The sequence below is a fragment of the Schistosoma mansoni genome, chromosome 5 (assembly GCF_000237925.1).
Source record: "Schistosoma mansoni strain Puerto Rico chromosome 5, complete genome".
Lineage (NCBI taxonomy): Eukaryota > Metazoa > Platyhelminthes > Trematoda > Strigeidida > Schistosomatidae > Schistosoma > Schistosoma mansoni.
Genome location: NC_031499.1, coordinates 5730718 through 5753167, shown reverse-complemented (window position 1 = coordinate 5753167; position 22450 = coordinate 5730718). Strand labels below are relative to the sequence as shown.

Here is a 22450-nt window from a genome sequence, read left to right as displayed (position 1 = left end):
GAGAACAAACCAACATAAAAATGCCTGGTTTTCTATTTACGTAAATCAAAAAAAATTATATATAGCCTCAGCATGTTGAACTTCCAGTATACGCCTCATCATAGCGTAGTTACCTTTTATGTTTAACGTAAGAGAAAGTTGAAAATTTCGATGAAATGTAATGCAATTATATTCTAATTTGGATCGCATCTCAATACAAACTTATTATAATAACTATTATGTGGCGATTACTCTTCCTTTTCTTCACGAAAGTAACATATTGTTTTTATATGGTTCAGTACTTGTGGCCAATTACCACACACTTTTGGGTCAAAAATAATTGCGAATAAGAAGTGTGACAATGATAAAAACAATTCTCCTAGGGTCTGCGATTGATCCTCAAGAAGCATACAGTATCATAAATTAAGGTGTTATCAATGCATCAGCAACTACTTTTCTTTTAATCTTCAATACGAGTTAATTGGAAACCGAATTTAATTAGATCGACCTTCCCCTTACTTTCTTTCTTTACCACAAAAACTGGGAAAATCCTACACATTTCCACCATTAAACACAAAATGACTATTTCTTCGTAGTATTGCATATAGCAACAGACAAAAAGAAGTATATTCATTTTAGGAATCTACTACTTATTTACATAATGCATATAAATTGTCTTCAATTTCCCATTTGAATTTTCCGGTGTATTCTATCATCTGAACTGTCTACTCGTCTGGTTTCAAAGTGTTCTGCCAATGTCAAGCTTTCGATGAGCTGAAACTTATCACTCAGTTTGAAAATTGTTGCAACTTTGACTCCACGTCCTGCTATATACTACTTACAAACAATCCAGTGAGTAGAGTCCCCTTCAGTAGTAGTAGTAGTAGTAGTACTAGTAGTAGACTCTTAATTTAAACTCATCAAGTAGTATTTTATCAGCCCATTATGCTATTAATTTCCTTTTAATATAGGTTGATGGAGTTTGTTTTCCTGGAATTACACCAACGACAATCGGCACTTCCAATTCAGCCTCTGGTTCAAGCCCCGTTGTACCTACAGGATCTGATACTTTTACCCTAGTATTGCCTGCTGTACGTTTTTTCAGATTTTAAAGAGTGTTTGTCTGTTGCTTCACTAAACTCCAGTTATTATGTTTAATTATGTAAACGAGTAAACACATCAACGTATGTCAATATGATAAAATGCTACACTCTTTAAGTGAATTATTTTGAACATAATAATTGCTTGATACAATTCTAAGAAATATTATCAGTTGTGTATAATTTGATCTCTTATTTTTTGATTTGTAAACAGAAATGTTATTTTTCCAAAGGTAATGATTTTAGTCGAAATTTATATTTCCTATATCTACAGCGTATGTGAAACTAAAATAAAGTAAAAGGTGTTGATGATACTTAGTATTGCTTGTTTTAATCTTCCCATCGATGTTTAGGACTGCAACTGGTCAGCCTCTAATTGCCATATGTGCATACTGTGCGTATTGCCTCGATATAGCCTTAATTCAAAAGCATTATAAGCACAATGGATATTGTCTAGCACTGGAATCCAGGATGCGCGTTTCGTCCTATTTGGGTCTCGTCAGCTGGATGTATTTGCATCTCAGAGTTGATGTTCACTCTCAAATAGGACGAAACGCGAGTCCTGGATTCCACTGCTAGCCACTATACATCTTTGTTTATGGTGTTGATGATAGTTTTCGGAACAACAATCAATTGTGGAGAGCAGAACTCATGTATTATCGTGTCAAATCTCTAAGAAATATAACAAATTAACGGACTTATGACAATACCGATACTTTCAAAATTAAGAAAAGACAAACTCATGACATAACTTTGCCCGTTCTTAGATTTTTATTTTCTCTTATTTCTAGGGTGAGACAAGTTCACAAACAGGGATATCATCCAAATATTTTGAGACACAAGCACGTTCAGCAACAGCATTTTGTTCAGTAAGTACTTAGTTTTGACCTATTTTCAGTAAGTAAAATGTTTAAATTGATAACAGATGGATATCATGAGACGGATGTGAAATTGGTTTTGATCAAGTATACTACTAATAAGTGGTCCAATTTCTAAAGATAAATTACTGTAAAGTATTGATGTTATCCACTGTGATATAATAAATATATCAGCATTGTTTTTTTTTAAAAGAAAATATCAGTTCAATCAACCTCCATTCGCTATAGTTTATCGACGAATAGATGTCGAAATTCGACTGAATTTCGATAATGAGTTTAATATGGGTATAATTAATTCTTTTCATAGTTGAAATCATGAGTCAATTGAAGCTAGACCACCATGGAAGCACAGGACGACCGTTTCGTCCTACTATAGGACTCATCAGCAGTGCGCTTCCAGGTATTCCATGGTGGTTTAGCTTCAATTGACTCATGATTTCAACCATGAAAATACTGAAGTCTCTACAAAACCCTTACTGATCTAGAATCATATGCTTACTAGTGACTGACTTCAAGAGATATTTCCTGGAGTTCTAGTGGGAATCAGTGACCAGTGAAGTTCATCAACGTCTGTTGTAGAGATATCAACTTATTGAAAACAATTAGTGAACGGTTGCTCAGACTTCGTGGATTGGTTGAAGTTAGACATTAACACCGTTGGATGCCGGCTCAGTGGACTATAGGCTAAGTGCTCTGGCGCAAGACCGGTAGGTCCTTGGTTCGAATCTTGTGAAGCGGGATCGTGGATGCGCATTGGTGAGGAGTCCCACAATAGAACGAAATGGCCGCCCAGTGCTTCCGGGCTTTTCATGGTGGTTTAGCTCCTATTGACTCATGATTTCAACTATGAAAATACTGAAATCTCCACAAAACCCCTTCTGATCTATAATTCATTTGTATTGACTATTATTGAGTGCGGTAACGATGTATTTTACACTTACCTCTGAAGTTTGTATAAAAAGACAATGAATACTTAATATTAAATAACTGAGTCTAAGTAATATGAATTTACCAACAGTATAAACATGTTATAAAGGTAATTCTCAAAAACTGATGTTGCATTTAATTATACGATTTTAAAATGTAGAAGCTACAACTGGAACTTTTTTCGATATTTGTTTATAGACAGCTTATAATAATATAACAGCATGTCAATTACTAGCTAACTTATGTACCTTGCAATTAAATACATTATACGAAAGTGGAACTGGATCAGCTAGTACTTGTTCAGAATTTCGAAGACTTACTAGTCAAAGAACTCCAATTAACAGCGATTATACTAGTTGGTAAGTTGTTATTTTATTTTCATCAGGAAGTCTTTTTAAACCTATCCCATCATTGTAAGCAAGGATGGATAGTGGCTAGCAGTGGAATCCAGGAAGAGTGTTTCGTCCTTTTGGGACTCGTCAGCTGGATGTACCAGCGTCTCAGAGTTGATGTTCACTCTGGGACTTCAACCCAGTACCTTTCGATTCAACAACACCTCTCACTCCACCTCAGTGGTTGTACCTTTCGCTTCCAATACTAATGCGTTATTCACTGAGCTGATGAATTCACGTAGATATCTTTATACTTACTATCACATTTCCAAATTCTCTCTATTTATCTTCAATCAGTACGTCTAACCTTTAGAACTAATTACGTAAATAGTATTATTACAACGTTTTTCTATCTATTCTACTAATAAATCACAAAGGGTAAAATGGTAAACTTGATATTCTCTATGTCAGTGGGGCCGACAAAATATACGTCACCTCAAATAATAATATTTTACCTCAGTGCAATTAAAGAAAAGTTAACAAGCAGAATATCAATGATATTTTAGTATATTTGAATTATGTTTAGCAACAGAATTCAGGAAAAGCGTTACGTCCTATTTAGGACTCATCAGCCGAACGTACGTGCATCGCTGTGTTGATCTAGCTATAACGGAATAAATATTATATAAAACTGAATGTTTGGAACTGTACTGTTATCTACTTACTTCTTTATTGTTCTGGATATCAGGCAAGTGGACATATTAAAACTGCATTTTAATAAGTAGGTATTATGATTTTCTCAGCCTCTACCGAAGGTTGGTTTTGCTAGTTGGACAGTATTACTGATCAAGCCTAGGACACAAGGCCATAGAACAAACAGTACATGTGGAATACATAAACATTACAGGATTCTTACTAGTGAATCCATTAACATTGACTTCTCAATCGTTGAAAATGCTTTAATTGAGACTCGAACCCAATGCTATTTTGCTTCAAACATTAACACACTATACATTAAACTACTGAGTCCGATAGCCACCAGCCAGTGAAATGGAGATTAGTTTCATTTGTAGTGGCTTGTATCTTTCAAGTCATTAATGTTCAAGACTACAAATAGTTAATTTACAACTAACACTAATAACGGGAAAATTCAAACCCCTAGAAACAGAGAATATTTACTCTTGCTTTTACTAGACTACCACGCTAATTGTGGCACTTTGTGAAGTACTACTTCATCCTTTTTTTAAAGTAACTTTATTCTGATTTTGGTTATTAACTAGACAATTTCAATATCATTTATTTTAGGGTGAAGGATATGCCTTGGCTTTATTATAGTCCAACGAAAGGATCAACAGTTCTTAAAGATACAAAATTAAAAACAATTTATAGTCCTAATTCTAACCTACAAATCTATTTGGCTGCATTTAAAATAAATGGTGAATTTTTAGGTTTTCAAGATGCATCACAAGGTGGACAACTACAATTGTGTAAAGATACGTCATCACGTATGAAAGCTGCATTTCAGTTTGCTACAACATACAGACAAACTGTAAGTTATTAAAAAAATATTGTATCACTTAATGAGAGTGACGTAGCTGAACATGTTGGTCACTTCGTACACCTTAGAAATCTCTCTTCGGTTTAGGTAGGTTATTATCTGACACAATATCAGCAAGGATAAAGTTCACTTGGCTTTTGCCAATTTGGTTCACATGCGGTGTAATCCAGATGTTCGTCTGACAATCAAATGGAGAATTTACTGCGCAGCTGTCCATTTTGTACTACTCTATGGCTATAAAATTAGGTCTTTGGAAATATAGGATTCTTATAGATTACTAATAATTGATCACAGTTTCTTTCGTAACATTATTCTGGTATATTTGCACCACCAAGTGAGTTATGCTGATCTTATACACCGATTACTAGATAAAAATGGTGATTCATTGGATAACATTGTAACCATCACCCAACTTGACATACAATGCTGGGTAGTATATCAGTAAGATAAGAGAAAATTAAGGTTGGACAGATATAAAATATGAGATCACTTCATGGGGTGACTTACTATTGGTCTAACCAATGTTGGTCGATACAGATTAATTAATTGTCTATTGATATTTGATGAATTATTATTATTATTATTATTATTATTATTATTATTATTACGTGTCGTATAAATTCACACCTTTAGTTTATCATATCATTTGTGTGCTAATCTTCCATTGTACCTAGAGTTCTTAAGTCAACTAGACTTCATAGACTTCGTGACTAAAGACGTTGAATGACATAGTAAAAAAATCAGTCTCAGTGATGCAGTTGCGTTTATTCTACATCTTACTTTAAATTTATAATTAAGATCAGAAGCCGTTTTGTGGAGATTTTATTATTTTTCATAATTGAAATCATAAGTCAATTGAAGCTAAACCACCATAGAAAACCTGGAAACACTGGGCGGCCTTTTCGAAGTTAGACATTAACGCCGTTGGATGTCGGCTCAATGATCTATCGGTTAAGTGCTCTGGCTCGAGACTGGTTGGTCCTGGGTTCGAATCTCGTGAGGCGTGATCGTGGATGCGCACTGCTGAGGAGTCCCATAATAGGTCGAAACGGCCGTCCAGTGCTTCAAGGTTATCCATGGTGGTCTAGCTTCAATTGACTCATGATTTCAGAATCATTTCAAATATTTTCATTCCTATATAAAATTTATTCTTCTTGAAACGTATTTCTCCAGTTTGAGTTTCTGTTTCTATTTGAAAAACAATTCTTTTCATCAAGATAACTTCTTTTCTAGTCATGAAAATCGGAGTTCTGCAACTACGACTGATACACATCTGTGTTACATTTTACGTTGATTGAGCATGTTTGAACATCTAACCAGTAATTTACCAACATCAATCATCATACGAACAGATTTGTGTGATTGGTTTGAAGCTCTACTCAATGAAATTTACCTTCGGGTTTCCTTAATGAAAGGAAATAGAACAGGGTTTGAAAAGTGCAATGATTTATTCACTAAAAAGCCATGTACAGGACCAGTTACTTGGCTTGATTACATAACAGTTATTAATTATTTTCACTTAGTATTGATTGTTTGAATATTCCCACTGATGTTTAGGACTGCAACTGGTCAGTCTCTAATTGCCATATGTGCATACTGTGCGTATTGCCTCGATATAGCCTTAATTCACAAGCAATGTAAGCAAAGATGGATAGTGGTTAGCAGTAGAATCCAGGATGCGCGTTTCGTCCTATTTGGGACTCGTCAGCTAGATGTACCTGCATCTCACGGTTGATGTTCACTCTGGGACTCTAACCCAGTACTTTTCGCTTCAAACGCCATCACGTCATCCACTCAGCTACTGAGTCCTGATAACCATTTGCTTGTGCAATGGGGTAAAGTTTAAATTCACTTAGTATAACTTGTTTGAATCTTCCCATTGATGTTTGAAGCGAAAGGTACTGGGTTCGAGTCCCAGAGTTAACATCAACTCTGAGATGCAGGTACATCCAGCCGACGAGTCCCAAATATGACGAAATGCGCATCCTGGATTTCCACTGCTAGCCATTATCCATTTTTGCTCACAAGTAATTAATTATTGTTCATTGAAAGGATCTGTTAAACTTTTCACTAATTCTTTCCTGATTCTTTTTTATTCCAGTGTGAATTAAATGTGGACGATTTATTTGATAATGAAAAATATCCATTAGTTTTCTATGACCCATGTATCCTTTTTCTGTTCAATACAGTAATGATATACACATTCTCATGGTTAACAATTCACTATACAAATAAGTAAAGTTAAATGAGTTTATCCACTAAACTAAATTACAACTTCCACAAATGGTAGGTATATATATAAGTTTTCTCACATAGACAAAAATATTTGGTCGGAGATCATGAGTAACTACGAGGTTGATTTTCCCCAATAGATAACCTTGTCTGTAACTCATCGCTCACTATCTGACCTTGAGGTGACATGAGAAAACATGCAAGTGATAATTCCTTACTCACCCATACATTCACCTATCCACAAAATAAATAAATAATAATTTATAGAGTTGTGTGGGACTGCAATTATTTTAAATTTATGCGGATGTCTTAGACAAGGTTGAGTTAAATCAAGCTGATTTGGTTTATGTAGAACAAGCAGTTATACTTTATAAGTTTATTATTGTTATGAATGGGAATTTTCGTTAAACTAATTACAATAAACATATTCCGAAGTTTTATAGTTCACATAATTGATTAATCCTAGTTAAACAACTATTGAAAACCGAGAAGCACTCACTGGTGTATATTCATGACCCTGCTAGGATCCGAATCTGGAAAGTTCAGGTTTGACAATGAGCTCTTATCATTATGACCATTCAGTCAGCATCTAATGGTTCATATGTGAAACTTTAGTTAATTGGTAGTATTGCGTAATCATAGCCCAATGTCATTGGTAGGTATTTCGACTGTTTTACCATTCAGCTTACCCACTTAATCTCACTGTGCTGACAACTGTGTAGAAACTTGAGCTACTGAGAATTAGTCTTACATTGATAATTTTTGTGGGAGTAAGACGTGATTGGTTAGCTAGAGTACCCCTATTCATCATTTATCTAATCGATTATTTTATAGTGTAAATTGTTTCCTTACTGATTCTCACCCTGTCGTGTTAATATACAATGTAATTACTTATATTTGGTTTTTTAACAAACGGACAGACTATAAGTATCTGAGATTGCATGATTTTATTCAATCTTTCGTTGCAACTCACGTGCAACAATGTTCATGACTTGTAAGCAAAGACGGATAGTGGCTAGCTGTGGAATCCAGGACGCGCATTTCGTCCCATTCAGGACTCGTCAGCTGGATTTACCTGCATCTCAGAGTTGAGGTTTACTCTGGGACTCTAATTCAGTACCGTTCTCTTCAAACGCCATTGCGTTATCCACTCAGTTACTGAGTCGTGATAACCACTTGCTTGTGCAATGGGGTGAAGTTTAAATTCACTTAGTATTACTTGTTTGAATCTTCCCATTGATGTTTAGGTCTGCAAATGGTCAGTCTCTTATTGGCATATGTGCATAAGTGACTGACCATTTGCAGTCTTAAACATCAATGGGAAGATTCGAACGAGTAATAATAAGTGAATGTTTCTGACTGTTTGGTTAAATGATGTAATTCTGGTTGCTATTAACAGTTAATAAAATATTCTTTCAATGTATTGATGTGTGGGCGAGAATGATAATGATTGGTTGTCTCGATGAGTCAGACATTAGAGGGGATGACAGGTGTTATATGTGTTATATATATTCCCCTATCCTTATTATGTATGGACTTATTGACTGTTCCATGTGTCGGATTTTGGTGTGAAACATATTGACGTTATAGTCAGGCTAATATTGTGTTCTTGATCTGAGTTCTGTTGAAGTCCTGTAGAATAGACACTGGGTGGGAATCTAGTGTAGATATTCGTCTAGGTAAATTAACGCCCCACATACGTGTAGAAAGTGAAAGGACTGTTATAACCAGAAACCCCCAGCGTTATAATTAGCATCCTCTCTTTTACGTTTATAACAATTGGCGACGGCATACTTACGTTTATAATACGTATTAATATTTTAATGAACTATAATATTAACATCTTAATGTATCAAGCATTCAACTTTCAACTGTTACTTAGTCAGTAGTTCGAAACCTCTACTTTGACAGTACAACGTGAATTATACAGAAATGACGTCAGTTTATGATTTGAGTTTGTAGTACCCTATCGTTGAAAACTTGGGATAAAATACATTCATTCCATGCTCTAAGCTGATTATGACTGACTTAGAAACATATTTTTACATTGTGTATTCGTCGTAACGAAAAAAAAGTGTAATTTTCACTCTGGATACAATAATATGATAATTGGATAACACTAAACCTGATAATTAGACCACTAGACTGAAAGCGCTAGATATACACTGGATCACTTAACACATAGATAGACGAGTTTTGACTGAATAATCAAGAACTAAACAACAGTTTATTTAACACAACATAACAGTCTACACAGTAAAGATCGATAATAAGAAGAATTCACAATATTAAGTTACTCAAAATTTAGCAAATCTAAGTGCATATTTCTCTTCAATCTTACTTCCGTTATCTAATCATCTTGTGCTAACGAGGTATGACAACTTGGACTGATGCATATATGTGCCTGGTCCTACGTTGTAGCTGACTGACTGACTGATCTAATCACAGTCCACTATTGCACAACGCATGAGTCTGTATAATTATTAATGCCTTAACAAATAATAACGATAATCATAACTAATGATTATATCTACAGATATTTATTTTTATGATAGTACAACACAAACTAGTCAGCTTATTCCAATCCCAATACGTAATACAGCTGTAATTGATAAAAGTGGCAATTTCCCGAATGTGATAACCAGTTCAGATCAAAATAGTTTGAATGAAGCTTTAGCATTAGGTAATACAGCATCTGCAGTATCGATTGAAGCTGCTATACAAGATAAATGGGAATTAACTCGACGTTTATTTATGGTTGATAATTTTTCGGGTAAAACGTCTACAATATCAAAAGGTGAGAATCGTTAAAAGAATTTTCTTAAGTAACCGTTTTTTAATGCTATACGACTTCTTTTGTCTGATTTGCTTCTTTGTATCAGTTAAAATAAATTGTTTCATAACTTTTAGTTATCTCACTCAGTTTCACAATATTGGCAGTAGGTTGATCAACATTCCTAGATTATTAAACCTTTTGTAGTAGTTCAGGTTGATTTATCTTTGGAATAAGATATAATTGGAAAGGAACCTTATATTCATAAGCATACAAGGAGTTTATAGGATGATACTGATATAATGATATCATAAAGCAAAATTTAGTCAGTAAGAAAGAAAATCAATCTATTTGATTTTGCAAATACATATTCACATAAGGGATTACTGATTAACTGATATTAAAAATTACTTAGTCATATTATACAAATTTGATTATTTATTTATTTATTTAAACACAAATATTGGAACAAAGGGGCACCATATATATATGCGCCGCACAAATCTCATTTGATTTGTGTTAGGGCTGTGATACTGCTCAGGTGCCCAGACCGAAGCAGGTGGTTTTCTTAGGCGACCACACCCCGAGCCTTTGATCTAAAGGCCTGATCCATAAGGCAATGGAGCATCGTGACGAGATGCAGTTCCATGGTAGCCGGTGACCAACGATTGGTTCATACGCCATTTGTTCCCTCAGGATACTGGAGCCCATGTGCACCATTGGTTTGGAATCAGGGTTTTCCAACTCCCCTAGGTAGACCCTCCGTGTCCACCAACCCGGTTAAAGCGCCGGACATTCGCTTTTCGTCCTCTCAATTTTATGAACAACACCGGTGCCACGAGAAGGCAGTAAGTATGACTTCCCTGATAGAGGCTATATATTCGCTGGCCTTGTGATAGCATTTGGAGAAGGAGAGCGGACTCTCCTCACTCTCGGCCGTACCAGGGAATTCAGGGGCACAAATTTGATTGTTAACCTGACTATAGAAGAAATCATATCAAAAGTTAGTGTATTCAAATATCATTTCAATTTATTTAACGTGTCAAAGAAATCTATACCAACATTCTTTGTATTCACATTACTCGTCGATTCGTTTAAGGTTTTCAGTACTAAGGATAAGTTAGTTAAAAATTCCATATACAATAATGTTATGTTTTTGACCTAGACTGTAGCCAATTGTTATGACGTGATCAAGGTCGTCGCTGATTCGTTATGACCTTACGAATTTAACAAGGACGTAATCCGCGTAAAATATCCACCAATAGAATACGCCTTCTACAACCTTCACACTGTGACAATGACGTTCGATTAATATGAGTAATCTAGCGTCCTTATTGGTCCTTATCCGCCTACCCCGTCCACTTGAGTCCAAAACATTAATAGCAGCTGCTGTAATGCGAATCGTTTATTTCAAACATACTTTATCTATATACCAGACAGGCAGACCACACCACACCATAAAATAGAAAATAATATTTGTACAAAACCAGGCCAAATGAGGCTGTAAGCGTGGGAGACAATAATCAATAAAACTGAGCATAACATAGGGACAGTAAATCATATAGTAATATTCAATAGGTCAAAATAAAGCTTAGATAATCTAGTTACCGAATAGTCATACAATAAGAATGATAGTCCAATAGTAGGTCCTGCAAGTTACTCGTACTTATGTCTTCGCTACTACATAACAAATAATAGTCTTGAATATAACAGATAACACTGAAGATCTAAATAATGAAGATACCTTTTTAAACTATATCACCATAATCAAAGATGAATAGTTGCTAGCATTGGAATCCAGGACGCGCGTTTCGTTTTTCTCAGGACTCATCAGCTGGATGTACCTGCATCTCAGAGTTGATGTTCACTCTGGGACTCCAACCCAGTATCGTTCGCTTCAAAATCCATTGCGTTTTCCACTTAGCTACTGAGTCCTGATAGCCACAATAATATTAACATTTTTATATCATTTATAACTTCAATCAATGTTTATTCAAATCAACCAGGTCCTACTTGTCAATAATTGAATAATTGAAGGAAAACTTTAGACACTTTCCCTCAATTCGACCACCATTTTTACAAACAAGTCAAATCTTATTGTATTATAATTAATCTTCAAATTTACTTTCTATTTGGTCAATATAATATATTGAATATAAATTTTTTACACAATTTTAGTACCTCAATTAGTTCGTTATGCATCAAATATTGAAATTAAAGTGACATCACAAGATTCTGTTACTGATGGACAAATATTTCCACCAATTATTAAAATTGATTATTCAAATTTTTACGCTACAAATGATTATGGCAAAGGGAAACAAGTTCAAGTAAGTTTTAATATTGTTTGATTAAATTGATTAATCATATATGAATAATTTAAGGGTTTTAATAAGAAACCATAACCAGTGAAGTATAACATTATCGGATGTGAAAAAAATATCTACAACAGAAACAAAAGAAGATAGTTGCGTAATATTGAAGTTTGACTGATGTCCGGTTTGTATGTCACTGGGTCTCTGATAATTTGATTAGACGTTAAGCGTTCGAGCTCAAAATCGAAGGTCCTGGGTTCGATCCCTGGTAGACGGGTCAAGGATGCATACTGCTAAAGAGTTCCGTACTACGAAGAAATGGCTATGCAGTGCTTTAAAGCTTTTAATTGTTCTCTACAAATATTTACTGAATCTATGCCGATTTGTAGGCATAATCAAGTTGCTACAGAAAGGATTTTCAAGTGTAATGGACAGAGATATAACAGTACTTTGTTTACAATGATTCAGAACTTTTTGTTAAAGGTCATTTCAACAAGGATTTAAGTAATCTGAAGTGGCAGTTTGAAACCAGCATCTTTTAGTTGTAAGACTAGGACTTCATGTATAAGGATGAATAATGCATTGAACAGTGATTTCAGTATAGTTGTTGTGTACCTTTGGTTATCTACAACTAGAGAGAAAAAGACAAAAAAGAAACAGCACGGAACAATAACCTGAAAAATTACTGTGATAGATCTGTCATCACATATGTATTTTATTGTTTTATGATCATATGATTTGAATAGATATTATTTAGGCTAATAAAATTAACTAAGAACAGTGTAGGTGTGAAATATATGCAAGAATAGAAGTAAAAACAATGATCAAACATTAGTGTACTTATCATTTTACCAATAAGTCGGAATGTAGACGCCAGTGCATTACATTACAAACTCACGAATAACTGCGTATCATTTGTGAGAAAGATCTTGGCTTTCATCTTGTGACAGCCGAGCAGAAGAATACGATTCCTCCTTTATTTATGTCTGGAGTCGCAGCTTTTGTTGTCTGCAACTTTGTGTATGAGAACTACGGAAAGAAATTAATCGCCCAATAGTTTTTTTCAACTTGCGACGACGTTTATTTAAACAATTGGAACTTCTATAGTAGTCTAACCTTGATTGGTATGACTATTTAGCAGGTGATTTTGAGACGCTAGCTGCATATATCATTGAGTCTGGAGGTGCAGCTGAGACGTAAAGTGAACGGTGGTTTGGAATGCTACTTTTTTTAACAGTGGACCCAAAAAATGTGGCTTGTCGATTTCCTTATGCCATAGGTATTAATGATAAGTACAAATGCAACAAGGTGGTTATGTCTCTATACGGAATAGTGGTAGTAAATGCCTCCATGAAGGCAATACCAATAGCATTCGGACTAACAAGAAAAGAAACTTCCGAGCTAATTAACAAGATATTAGTCTTCTTTCGAGACAGACACTTGCGAGATGTATATATATTCTCTTGACCTAGATAAATATGTGTGCACGCGCATGGATTTCCTTCTGAGATCTTGACTAGGTTCCACGACTAACTTCTCTCAATGATGTGTCAAAATTATTGTTTCTCACACACCGTTTGACACTGAGATAAAATGTGGTCAAAAGCACGTGATATGCCTAGACTCTTCTAGCCTATCACAAGTATAAGTCACACATTCTATTTATTACAATTGCTATTATTATATAGAGTTGAGATCATGTGTCAATTAAAGCTAAACCACCATCGAAAACCTGGAAGCACTGGACGGCTGTTTCGTCCCATTGTGGGACTCCTCAGCAGTGCGCACCCACGATTCCGCATCGCGAGATTCAAACCCAGGACCTAACAGTCTCGCGCCAGAGCACTTAACGGATAGACCACTGAGCCGTCCAGTGCTTCCAGGTTTTCCATGGTGGTCTAGCTTCAATTGACTCATGATCTCAACTCTATAAAATTACTAAAATCTCCAGAAAACCCCTTCTGATACTGTTGTGAATGAGAACACGGGTGAGGACAACCAACTATGTATTTAGCGCAAATTACAACGTTACTTGGTAAAATACAAAAACCATGCTACGATACACTATTTGCAAAATGTTCTTCAATTGCCTCAGACTTCATTGTTCCTGGATTTCCACACAAATTGCTTTTTATTTCTGTTCTTCTCTTCTTGATCTTCTCAATCTTCTGCTGTCAGATATTCTATTCCTTACTCACCATATATACTACTTATATCGATATCAGTAGCTCACACCACACTCGTCCCCCCTTTTAATAAGCTGTTCTCGCAATCTTTCTGATCGCCGTACCATTGTCTCCTTTGGTGCTGTTCGTGACTCGTGCTCATGATGTTCCTGAAACCATCTCTGTAGTTGACTGGCATTTACACGCTTCTGCTTGTCTTCTCTCCGGATCGTGTAAACTGGGCCGCGTCTCTCCGTGATAATGTACGGTCCCTCCCATTTCGGGGTCAGCTTTCCTGACCCTGGTCCCCCTTCAGTGTTAGCTCTCCGTTCTCTACACTTTACCAGGTCCCCCACTCTAAAAGGCTTCCATGCTCTTCTCTGCTGTTCCACCTTCTTGGTGTCTGATATTTGTTTCTTTTTCACGTTCTTTATTGCCTCCGTCCTCTCTTTCCTTAATCTTGTTGCCGTCCACTTCTGCTGCTGTGGCCACGTCATATTATGCATCGGAAGTCGTGGCTGTCTACCATACATAAGTAGGAAAGGTGACTTCTTAGTTGTTCCTTGGATGGAGGCACGATGCGCCAGCAAAATTAGTGGTAACTCTTTCTCCCAATTCCCTCCTTTAGATGCTAACCATTCCTTTAATGTCCGGTTGTTTCTTTCCGTAAGCCCATTCGTCTGAGGGTGATACGGTGTAGTTCGTATCCTCTTGATACCGAACTGCTTCAAACGGGCCTTAAACTCGTCACTTTCAAAACAGGGACCCTGGTCGGTTAGTATCATCTTCGGTACTCCATGACCTGCTACAATGTGCCGGATTATTACTTCGGTCACTGTTTTCGCCCGCTGGTCGGCAATCGGTACAGAGTCGACCCATCGTGTAGCATGTTCCGTCATAACTAGTAAGTATCGGTTGCCGCTATCCGTCTGTGGAAATGGTCCCATCACATCTACCGACCATAGATCACCAACTGCGGTTACTGGGACCGACTGCAATGGCGGTTGCATGTATCTATCGCTTTTCATTAATTGGCACTGCTGGCACGTCAACACATATTGGGCCACATCGTCTCTCATGCCTGGCCAGTATGCACTTTGCCGTAGTAAATCTGTCGTTCTTGCGATACCAGTGTGCGCTACCTGATGGCATTCGTGTATCATCTTACGCCGCCAGTCTTTCGGGATCACAGCCACCCAATTTTTGTCATCATCCTGCCAGACCAGAGCTCCATATGTGTTCACTTTCAGTCTTTCCTTTTGCCGAAGCAACATTATTGCCTCCTTGTCCATTGCTCGTTTGTCAAAATCTGCCCCCTCTCTTATCACTCTGATTACCTCTCGCAGTTTAGGATCAGATTTCTGTTGCCGGACGAGTTCTAGTGGGTCTCCCTCTATACTGTTCACTGCGTATGCTGTCAATGGAAGCTCGGCTTCCATGTCTGTTCTTGACAGATAGTCCGCCATTACATTTTCCTTCCCTGGAACATGCCCGATACTGAAGTCATACTCCTGCAGACGTATCATCCATCGCGCCAACTTCCCACGTGGGTCTCGTGCTGTTTGTAGCCACTGCAGAGGTTTATGGTCAGTCTCGATGTGAAATCGTTTACCTAACAGATATGGTCTCCACTTGTCTACTGCCCACACAATCGCTAAACACTCCTTTTCGATCGTTGAATACTTCTGTTCGGCAGGCGTGAGAACGCGACTTGCGTATTCCACTACTCTATCAGACTGACTTAAAACGGCACCTATACCATGGTCACTTGCGTCTGTTGTCACTGTAAACGGTTTCTCCAGTTCGGGCAGTCTGAGCGTCATCTGGCGGTCGTCCAGCATGTTTTTGATTTGATTAAACGTTTGTTGGGCGGTTTCAGTCCACGAAAATTTAGTGTTACTCAACAACTTATAAAGGGGTGCTGCTATTTCGTTGAAATTCTTGATGAACCGACTGTAGAACGCCGCCCTTCCCAGGAACTGTCTCAATTTCCTTTTCGAATTCGGTACTGCAACGTTCTTTATAGTCAGAATTTTCTCCGGCAGCGGTTTTATTTCTCCATTTCCCACTTTATGCCCCAACAACGTGATGCTACTTTTCGCCATCTGTGACTTGTCCTTATTAATTCGAAGTCCGAATTCTTCAATTCGCTTTAGGACCGCTTCCACATGCTTGACATGATCTGTTTCTGTCTGGCTGTATACGACTACATCGTCGCCATACACTTCGACGTTATCCAGATCCCTGAGCAGTAGCGACATTAATCTTCTGAACGTAAAAGGTGCGCCCGCCAATCCGAACGGCATTCGTCTAAATTGATATTGTTTATCACGTATGGTAAATGCTGTCTTGCTTCGATCGCTCTCTTTTATAGGCAGCTGCCAATAACCTGACCGCAAATCCAACACTGTAAACACCGTGGCATTCTGCAGCCGATCTAATGTTTCCACTACTGTTGGCATTGCACACGGCTTTAGTTCTGTTATATTATTCAGTTCTCTAAAATCAACACAAAATCTATATTTCCCATTCGGTTTCTTTACCAAGAGTACCGGTGAGCTATACGGGCTGTCCGCCTCCTCAATTATTCATTCTTTCAGCATCTCTTGGACCTGTCGATTTACTTCAGCCTCTAAGTGCACAGGGACACGACGTGTTGTGAATATACTTCCTCCATTGTTCTTTATCGGGATTTCGTGCTTTACTTTGTCGCAAAATCCGTACGGTTCTCCTTCTCCAGTAAACAGTTTCGCATACTTTTTGCACAACTCGGTTATGTTTGGTTTCTTCGTCACAACGGCTGTTGCCACTCTAACCTCAGCCACCTCACTACTTTCATGTATTGAGAATGAACCGTACTTCGTGACCACCTTACCGCTTCTTAGGTCAACTATGGCTTTTACTTCTCTTAGGAAATCTGCTCCTAATATTGGTCTCGACAGGTTTGCGGTTACCACGAACGGAAAACTTATCTCCGAACCATCCACTTTTACGATACTGTTAGACACGCCCAATACCTCTAACATATGCCCTCCTATAGTGTGAACTGCGACTTTACACGGCTTAAAACTTTTACATTGCTCTTTACCTATTAACGAAACTGCTGCCCCTGTATCGATTAGGCACACTAAATCTAGTTCATTTACGTTCACTCTTGCATAGACTGCCCCTCTATCTACTAATGCAACAACCCCCAGATCCCTAGAGTAAGAAGGAAACACGTAACGTCTAAAATATCTCCGTTTTCGTCGTGTTGGACAGTTTATCCTCCAGTGTCCTGTCCCTCCACATGCGAAACACTTATCATTCCTTTTTCGAATCACTCGTAATGCCGCAATCTCGTGCTGCAGTTCTTCAATCTTCTTCTCAATGCTGCTTATCTCCTGACTTCCGCACGCGACCGGAGCTACTGTTTGTGTCATCAACTGTCGCGTCACCTTTGCAAGCTCACTGATATCCATAGGTTGCGCGGCGTGTACCAGTCTCAGCTGCTGGGAAACGGCAACAGGCACGCTCTCGATAAACTGAGACGCCAACAACTGTGCCTCCGACTCCTCATCCAGATTTGGCAGCGCGCGACGCAGCAACTTGGTAAGCTCCACGGCCAGCACCAGCGGATCACCATCGATCGGCAACTTCGCGACTCGGAACTTCTGCAGTGCTTCCTCTCTGTCCACTGGGCTATCGAACTCCACGGTCAACCGCTCCGTGACTGCCTCCCATGTCGTCTTACCGCCCGCACCGTCCAGGCTGTCATATACAGCTTTCGCTCTGCCTCCCAGCAGCGTCCCCAGCACCACCGTCTTCGCCTTCGGCTCCTTCACCCCCACCAGCTCCGCCACAGCTTCGAACTCCTTCAGGAAGCTCAGCACATCCCCGTCCTCAAATTCCTTCGGCCATGGAATCTTCATCCTTGGAGGCAGCGACACCAAATGTTGTGAATGAGAACACGGGTGAGGACAACCAACTATGTATTTAGCGCAAATTACAACATTACTTGGTAAAATACAAAAACCATGCTACGATACACTATTTGCAAAATGTTCTTCAATTGCCTCAGACTTCATTGTTCCTGGATTTCCACACAAATTGCTTTTTATTTCTGTTCTTCTCTTCTTGATCTTCTCAATCTTCTGCTGTCAGATATTCTATTCCTTACTCACCATATATACTACTTATATCGATATCAGTAGCTCACACCACAATACTATTATTAGACTTGATTTTATTTATGAAAATAGTAGTCAAAAGTGTCCTTCACAATTTCATAAATCTTGTATCCTATTTCCTACTGATTAGTTTCTTCGTTAGATATTATTATTGTTTGTTTGCTTTTTTTACTACAAAACAGATTACATTTTCAGTTACTTATAGTAGTTCAATTGCAAAGCAAGCTGCATTCGATCAAGCTCTACGTATTGCTATGGGTTGTATGTCAACATTAGCTGCATGTTATGCAATGATACGTACATGGATATGGTCACGTCGTGCTGGTGTATTACGTTTAGATGCTATGTTAGTGATTAAATTGATTTTATTTGCAGCAGGAAATATTTCTAATGCATTTCTAATTGTCATCTATTTTGTTTCAATATACTTTTTAATATTTTATAAGGTAAGTTAGTAGTATATGACAATACAACTTGATATTGTATTAAAAATTACTTATGACAAATAGATCAGAGGGGGTTTTGTGAAGAATTTCGTATTTTCACTGTTGAAATCATGAGTCAATTGAAGCTAGACCACCACGAAACCTCCTCTGATCTATAATCATATGCTCACTAGTGATTGACTTCAAGAGATATTTCCTGGAGTTCTAGTGGGAATCAGTGGCCAGTGGAGTTCTACCAAGTCTGTTGTAGAGATATCAACTCACTGAAGACAATTAGTGAACGGTCACTCAAAATCGTGGATTGGTTGAAGTTAGACATTAACATCGTTGGATACCAGCCGGCTCAGTGGTCTATCCGTTAAGTGCTCTGGCGCGAGACTGGTAGGTCCTGGGTTCGAATCTCGCGAGTGCGGGATCGTGGATGCGCACTGCTGAGGAGTTCCATAATAAAACGAAACGGTCGTCCGGTGCTTCAAGGTTATCCATGGTGGTCTAGCTTCAATTGACTCATGATTACGACAAATAGTTAGTATGAATATTGCAGAAACATATTTGATGAACTCGGTCAGTTTCGATATAGTTTGTAGATTTTTATATGATACTATTAAAGTACATGAGATGGAATTACACTATATTAACAAACCAATCAGTCAGTGACTCTATGATTTTTGTGTGAAATTTAATACATGGTGATAGATATCTTTTAACTAGTTTAAAGTAAGGCATATACCAATATTTGGTTACAAGAAAGCTTAAAGTTGGTTACTATTTTAAGTCTGTAGAATCGAAATAAATCAACGTCTAGAATTATATAAACTAATCACGTTGTAGTAGCCTATGCCAACTATTCTTATTTATTTGTATTACTAAGGTAAAGTGTGATTACTAGTTTCAGCATCTTGATGTCCACTGTTTGATGCCAAAAGTTGAATAAAATCTGTAGGAAGCCTAGCTACTTAGATTCTATTCAATCTGATACTTGTCATAAAAGAATGTTTGCTATCTGATGGAATCGATATTCCCTGTCGCATTCAAGCTGAAGTCACATTCATTGATATGCTCGCTATGTACTGTTTGAACTTTCTGTACCAATTTTATATAGGATGTGTATATTTCAGACAATGCTAATTTTGAACGCCAGACAAGGCAAGAGATGCAGCGACCGCTTACACTGTTAGCATTCGCTAATACATCGACTTAAGGAATTGTGTGACTTATTATTAGTAAATAAACTCTCGTTTTTGATCTACATCTGGTTTTCTATGGAACGGTTGGTTAATTAAGTCGAATATATAACGTAAACAAGCATCGGCATCAACTCTCCTTCTAATAACAATTATTTGAGATAAACCTGTATAGGGTTAATAATAATAATAATAATAATAATAATAATAATAATAATAAAATATTTACTTACTTTTAGGTACAAAGTGTCTACTTAATCAATCTACCAAATTCTGATGAATTTATACTCATTTATATTGCAATTGCATTTGCATTGAAATGTATTGACTTGATACATTTAATAGCTGTTCAATGTACAATGGATATATTTTTAATTGATTGGGAACCGCCTAAATTTAATCGTAATATCAATAATGTTAATCCACCATCAAATACAGATATACAATCAAGTTCAAGAAGTCAATCATTGGGAAAATATAATATTATTAGCGGTAAGTATTCTTTCATTCGATATTTAGTTCTAACAATATAAGCAAGTGGCTATCAGGACTCAGTGACCGAGTGGATTACGCGACGGCGTTTGAAGCGAAAGATACTGGGTTCAAGTCCCAGAGTGAACATCAACTCTGAGATGCAGGTACATTCTAGCTGACAAGTCCCGAATAGGACGAAACGCGCATCCTGGATTCCACTGCTAGCCACTATCCATCTTTGCCCACAATGCTTGCGAATTAAGGCCATATCAAGGCAATACTCACAGTATGCACATATGGCAATTAGAGACTGACCAGTTGTAGTCCTAACACATCGATTGGAAGATTCAAACAAACAATACTAAGTGATTTTAAATAAGAAAGTATTCAAAACGTTTTCTAGAATGCTTTGACAAGTCTCTTCATCTATATTGCATTTATACACATATGGTATCTGCATCATAAATTGGTCAATGAGTGTAGCAATGCTGTTTGGTATATAATAACATTTTACTGTAATACATAATGGCAGAAGTAAAATGTATGGACAAACCAATCAGGTTATGGAGCGAAATTAGTTCGTACATTACAACTAGTGTCAGTTTGTGATGAAAACTGTTATAAACGTATGTATGCCGTCGTCAATTGTTATAAACGTAGAAGGGGGATGGAGAGAGAGAGAGGATGCTGGTTATAACTTTAGGGGATCCTGGTTATAACAGTCCTTTTACTTCTTACACGTATGTGGACGTTAATTTATCTTAGACGAATATCTACACTAGATTCCCACCCAGTGTCTATTCTACAGGACTTCAACAGAACTCAGATCAAGAACACAATATTAGCCTGACTATAACGTCAACATGTTTCACACCAAAATCCGACACATGGAACAGTCAATAAGTCCATACATAATAAGGATAGGGGAATATATATAACACACATAACACCTGTCATCCCCTCTAATGTCTGACTCATCGAGACAACCAATCATTGACATTCTCGCCCACACATCACCTCCCTCGCGAAGTTTGATCGTATGATTTCACTTTGGGGTCTATTTGAAAAAATTTTGTTTGTTTCCGTTTCCTGAATGACCTTCGTCTAACTTCTGATTCTAGATCATTTTTTCTCATTTCAACTTGTGGTGGTGGTGGTGGAATATCAAATGTATCACATAATAAGCAGAGATGGATAGTGGCTAGCAGTGGAATCCAGGACGCGCGTTTCGTCCTATTTGGGACTCGTCAGCTGGATGTACCTGCATCTCAGAGTTGATGTTCACTCTGGGACTCGAACTCAGTACCCTCGCTTCAAACGCCATCGCGTTATCCACTCGGCCACTGAGTCCTGATAGCCGCTTGCTTGTGCGATGGGGTGAAGTTTGAATTCACTTAGTATTGTTTGTTTGGATCTTCCCATCGATGTGTTTAGGACTGCTAGTGGTCAGCTGTTTATATTGCGCATACGTGCATTATGCGAGATCCATCTCTGCTTACCATGCTTGTGAATTAAGGTATATCGAGGCAATACGCACAGTATGCACATATGCCAATTAGAGACTGACCAGTTGCAGTCCTAAACACATCGATGGGAAGATCCGAACAAAGAATACTAAGTGAATTTATCACATAATAATTCCATTGGTAATGGTTTGAGTTTAGATGACTCATAAACACATTTTCTATCTCGCAGTTGATTTACATGTCTAATAATTAGTGTATTTTCGACCATCACTTCATATAATACTGTACCACGTCGTTTTTTTATAAACCCAAATATCCATTTTGGCTTGCCAGGCCGGAAATCCCGTGCATAGACTGAGTCACCTACTTTGAATTCTCGAATTTTCAGGAAAGTCCCTTTCTTATTTTTTTGTAGTCCAGCTGATTCTGTCTTTCGGGTCAAAACATCAAAA

The 22450-nt window shown here is 37.5% G+C and overlaps 1 protein-coding gene across 1 annotated transcript in view; it reads left to right on the top strand.

Annotated features, from left to right (window-relative positions):
- Smp_156860 (hypothetical protein) overlaps positions 1-22450 on the top strand; it is a gene marked incomplete at both ends in the record, with an annotated part of 38758 nt that overhangs the window by 3551 nt on the left and 12757 nt on the right. The window contains 9 exons of the mRNA XM_018797728.1: positions 951-1070; positions 1871-1948; positions 3083-3243; positions 4522-4765; positions 6876-6939; positions 9543-9803; positions 11958-12109; positions 18491-18874; positions 20298-20550. Of these exons, the coding sequence (XP_018652741.1) occupies positions 951-1070; positions 1871-1948; positions 3083-3243; positions 4522-4765; positions 6876-6939; positions 9543-9803; positions 11958-12109; positions 18491-18874; positions 20298-20550 (1717 nt within the window). The remainder of the gene's footprint in view (positions 1-950; positions 1071-1870; positions 1949-3082; positions 3244-4521; positions 4766-6875; positions 6940-9542; positions 9804-11957; positions 12110-18490; positions 18875-20297; positions 20551-22450) is intronic.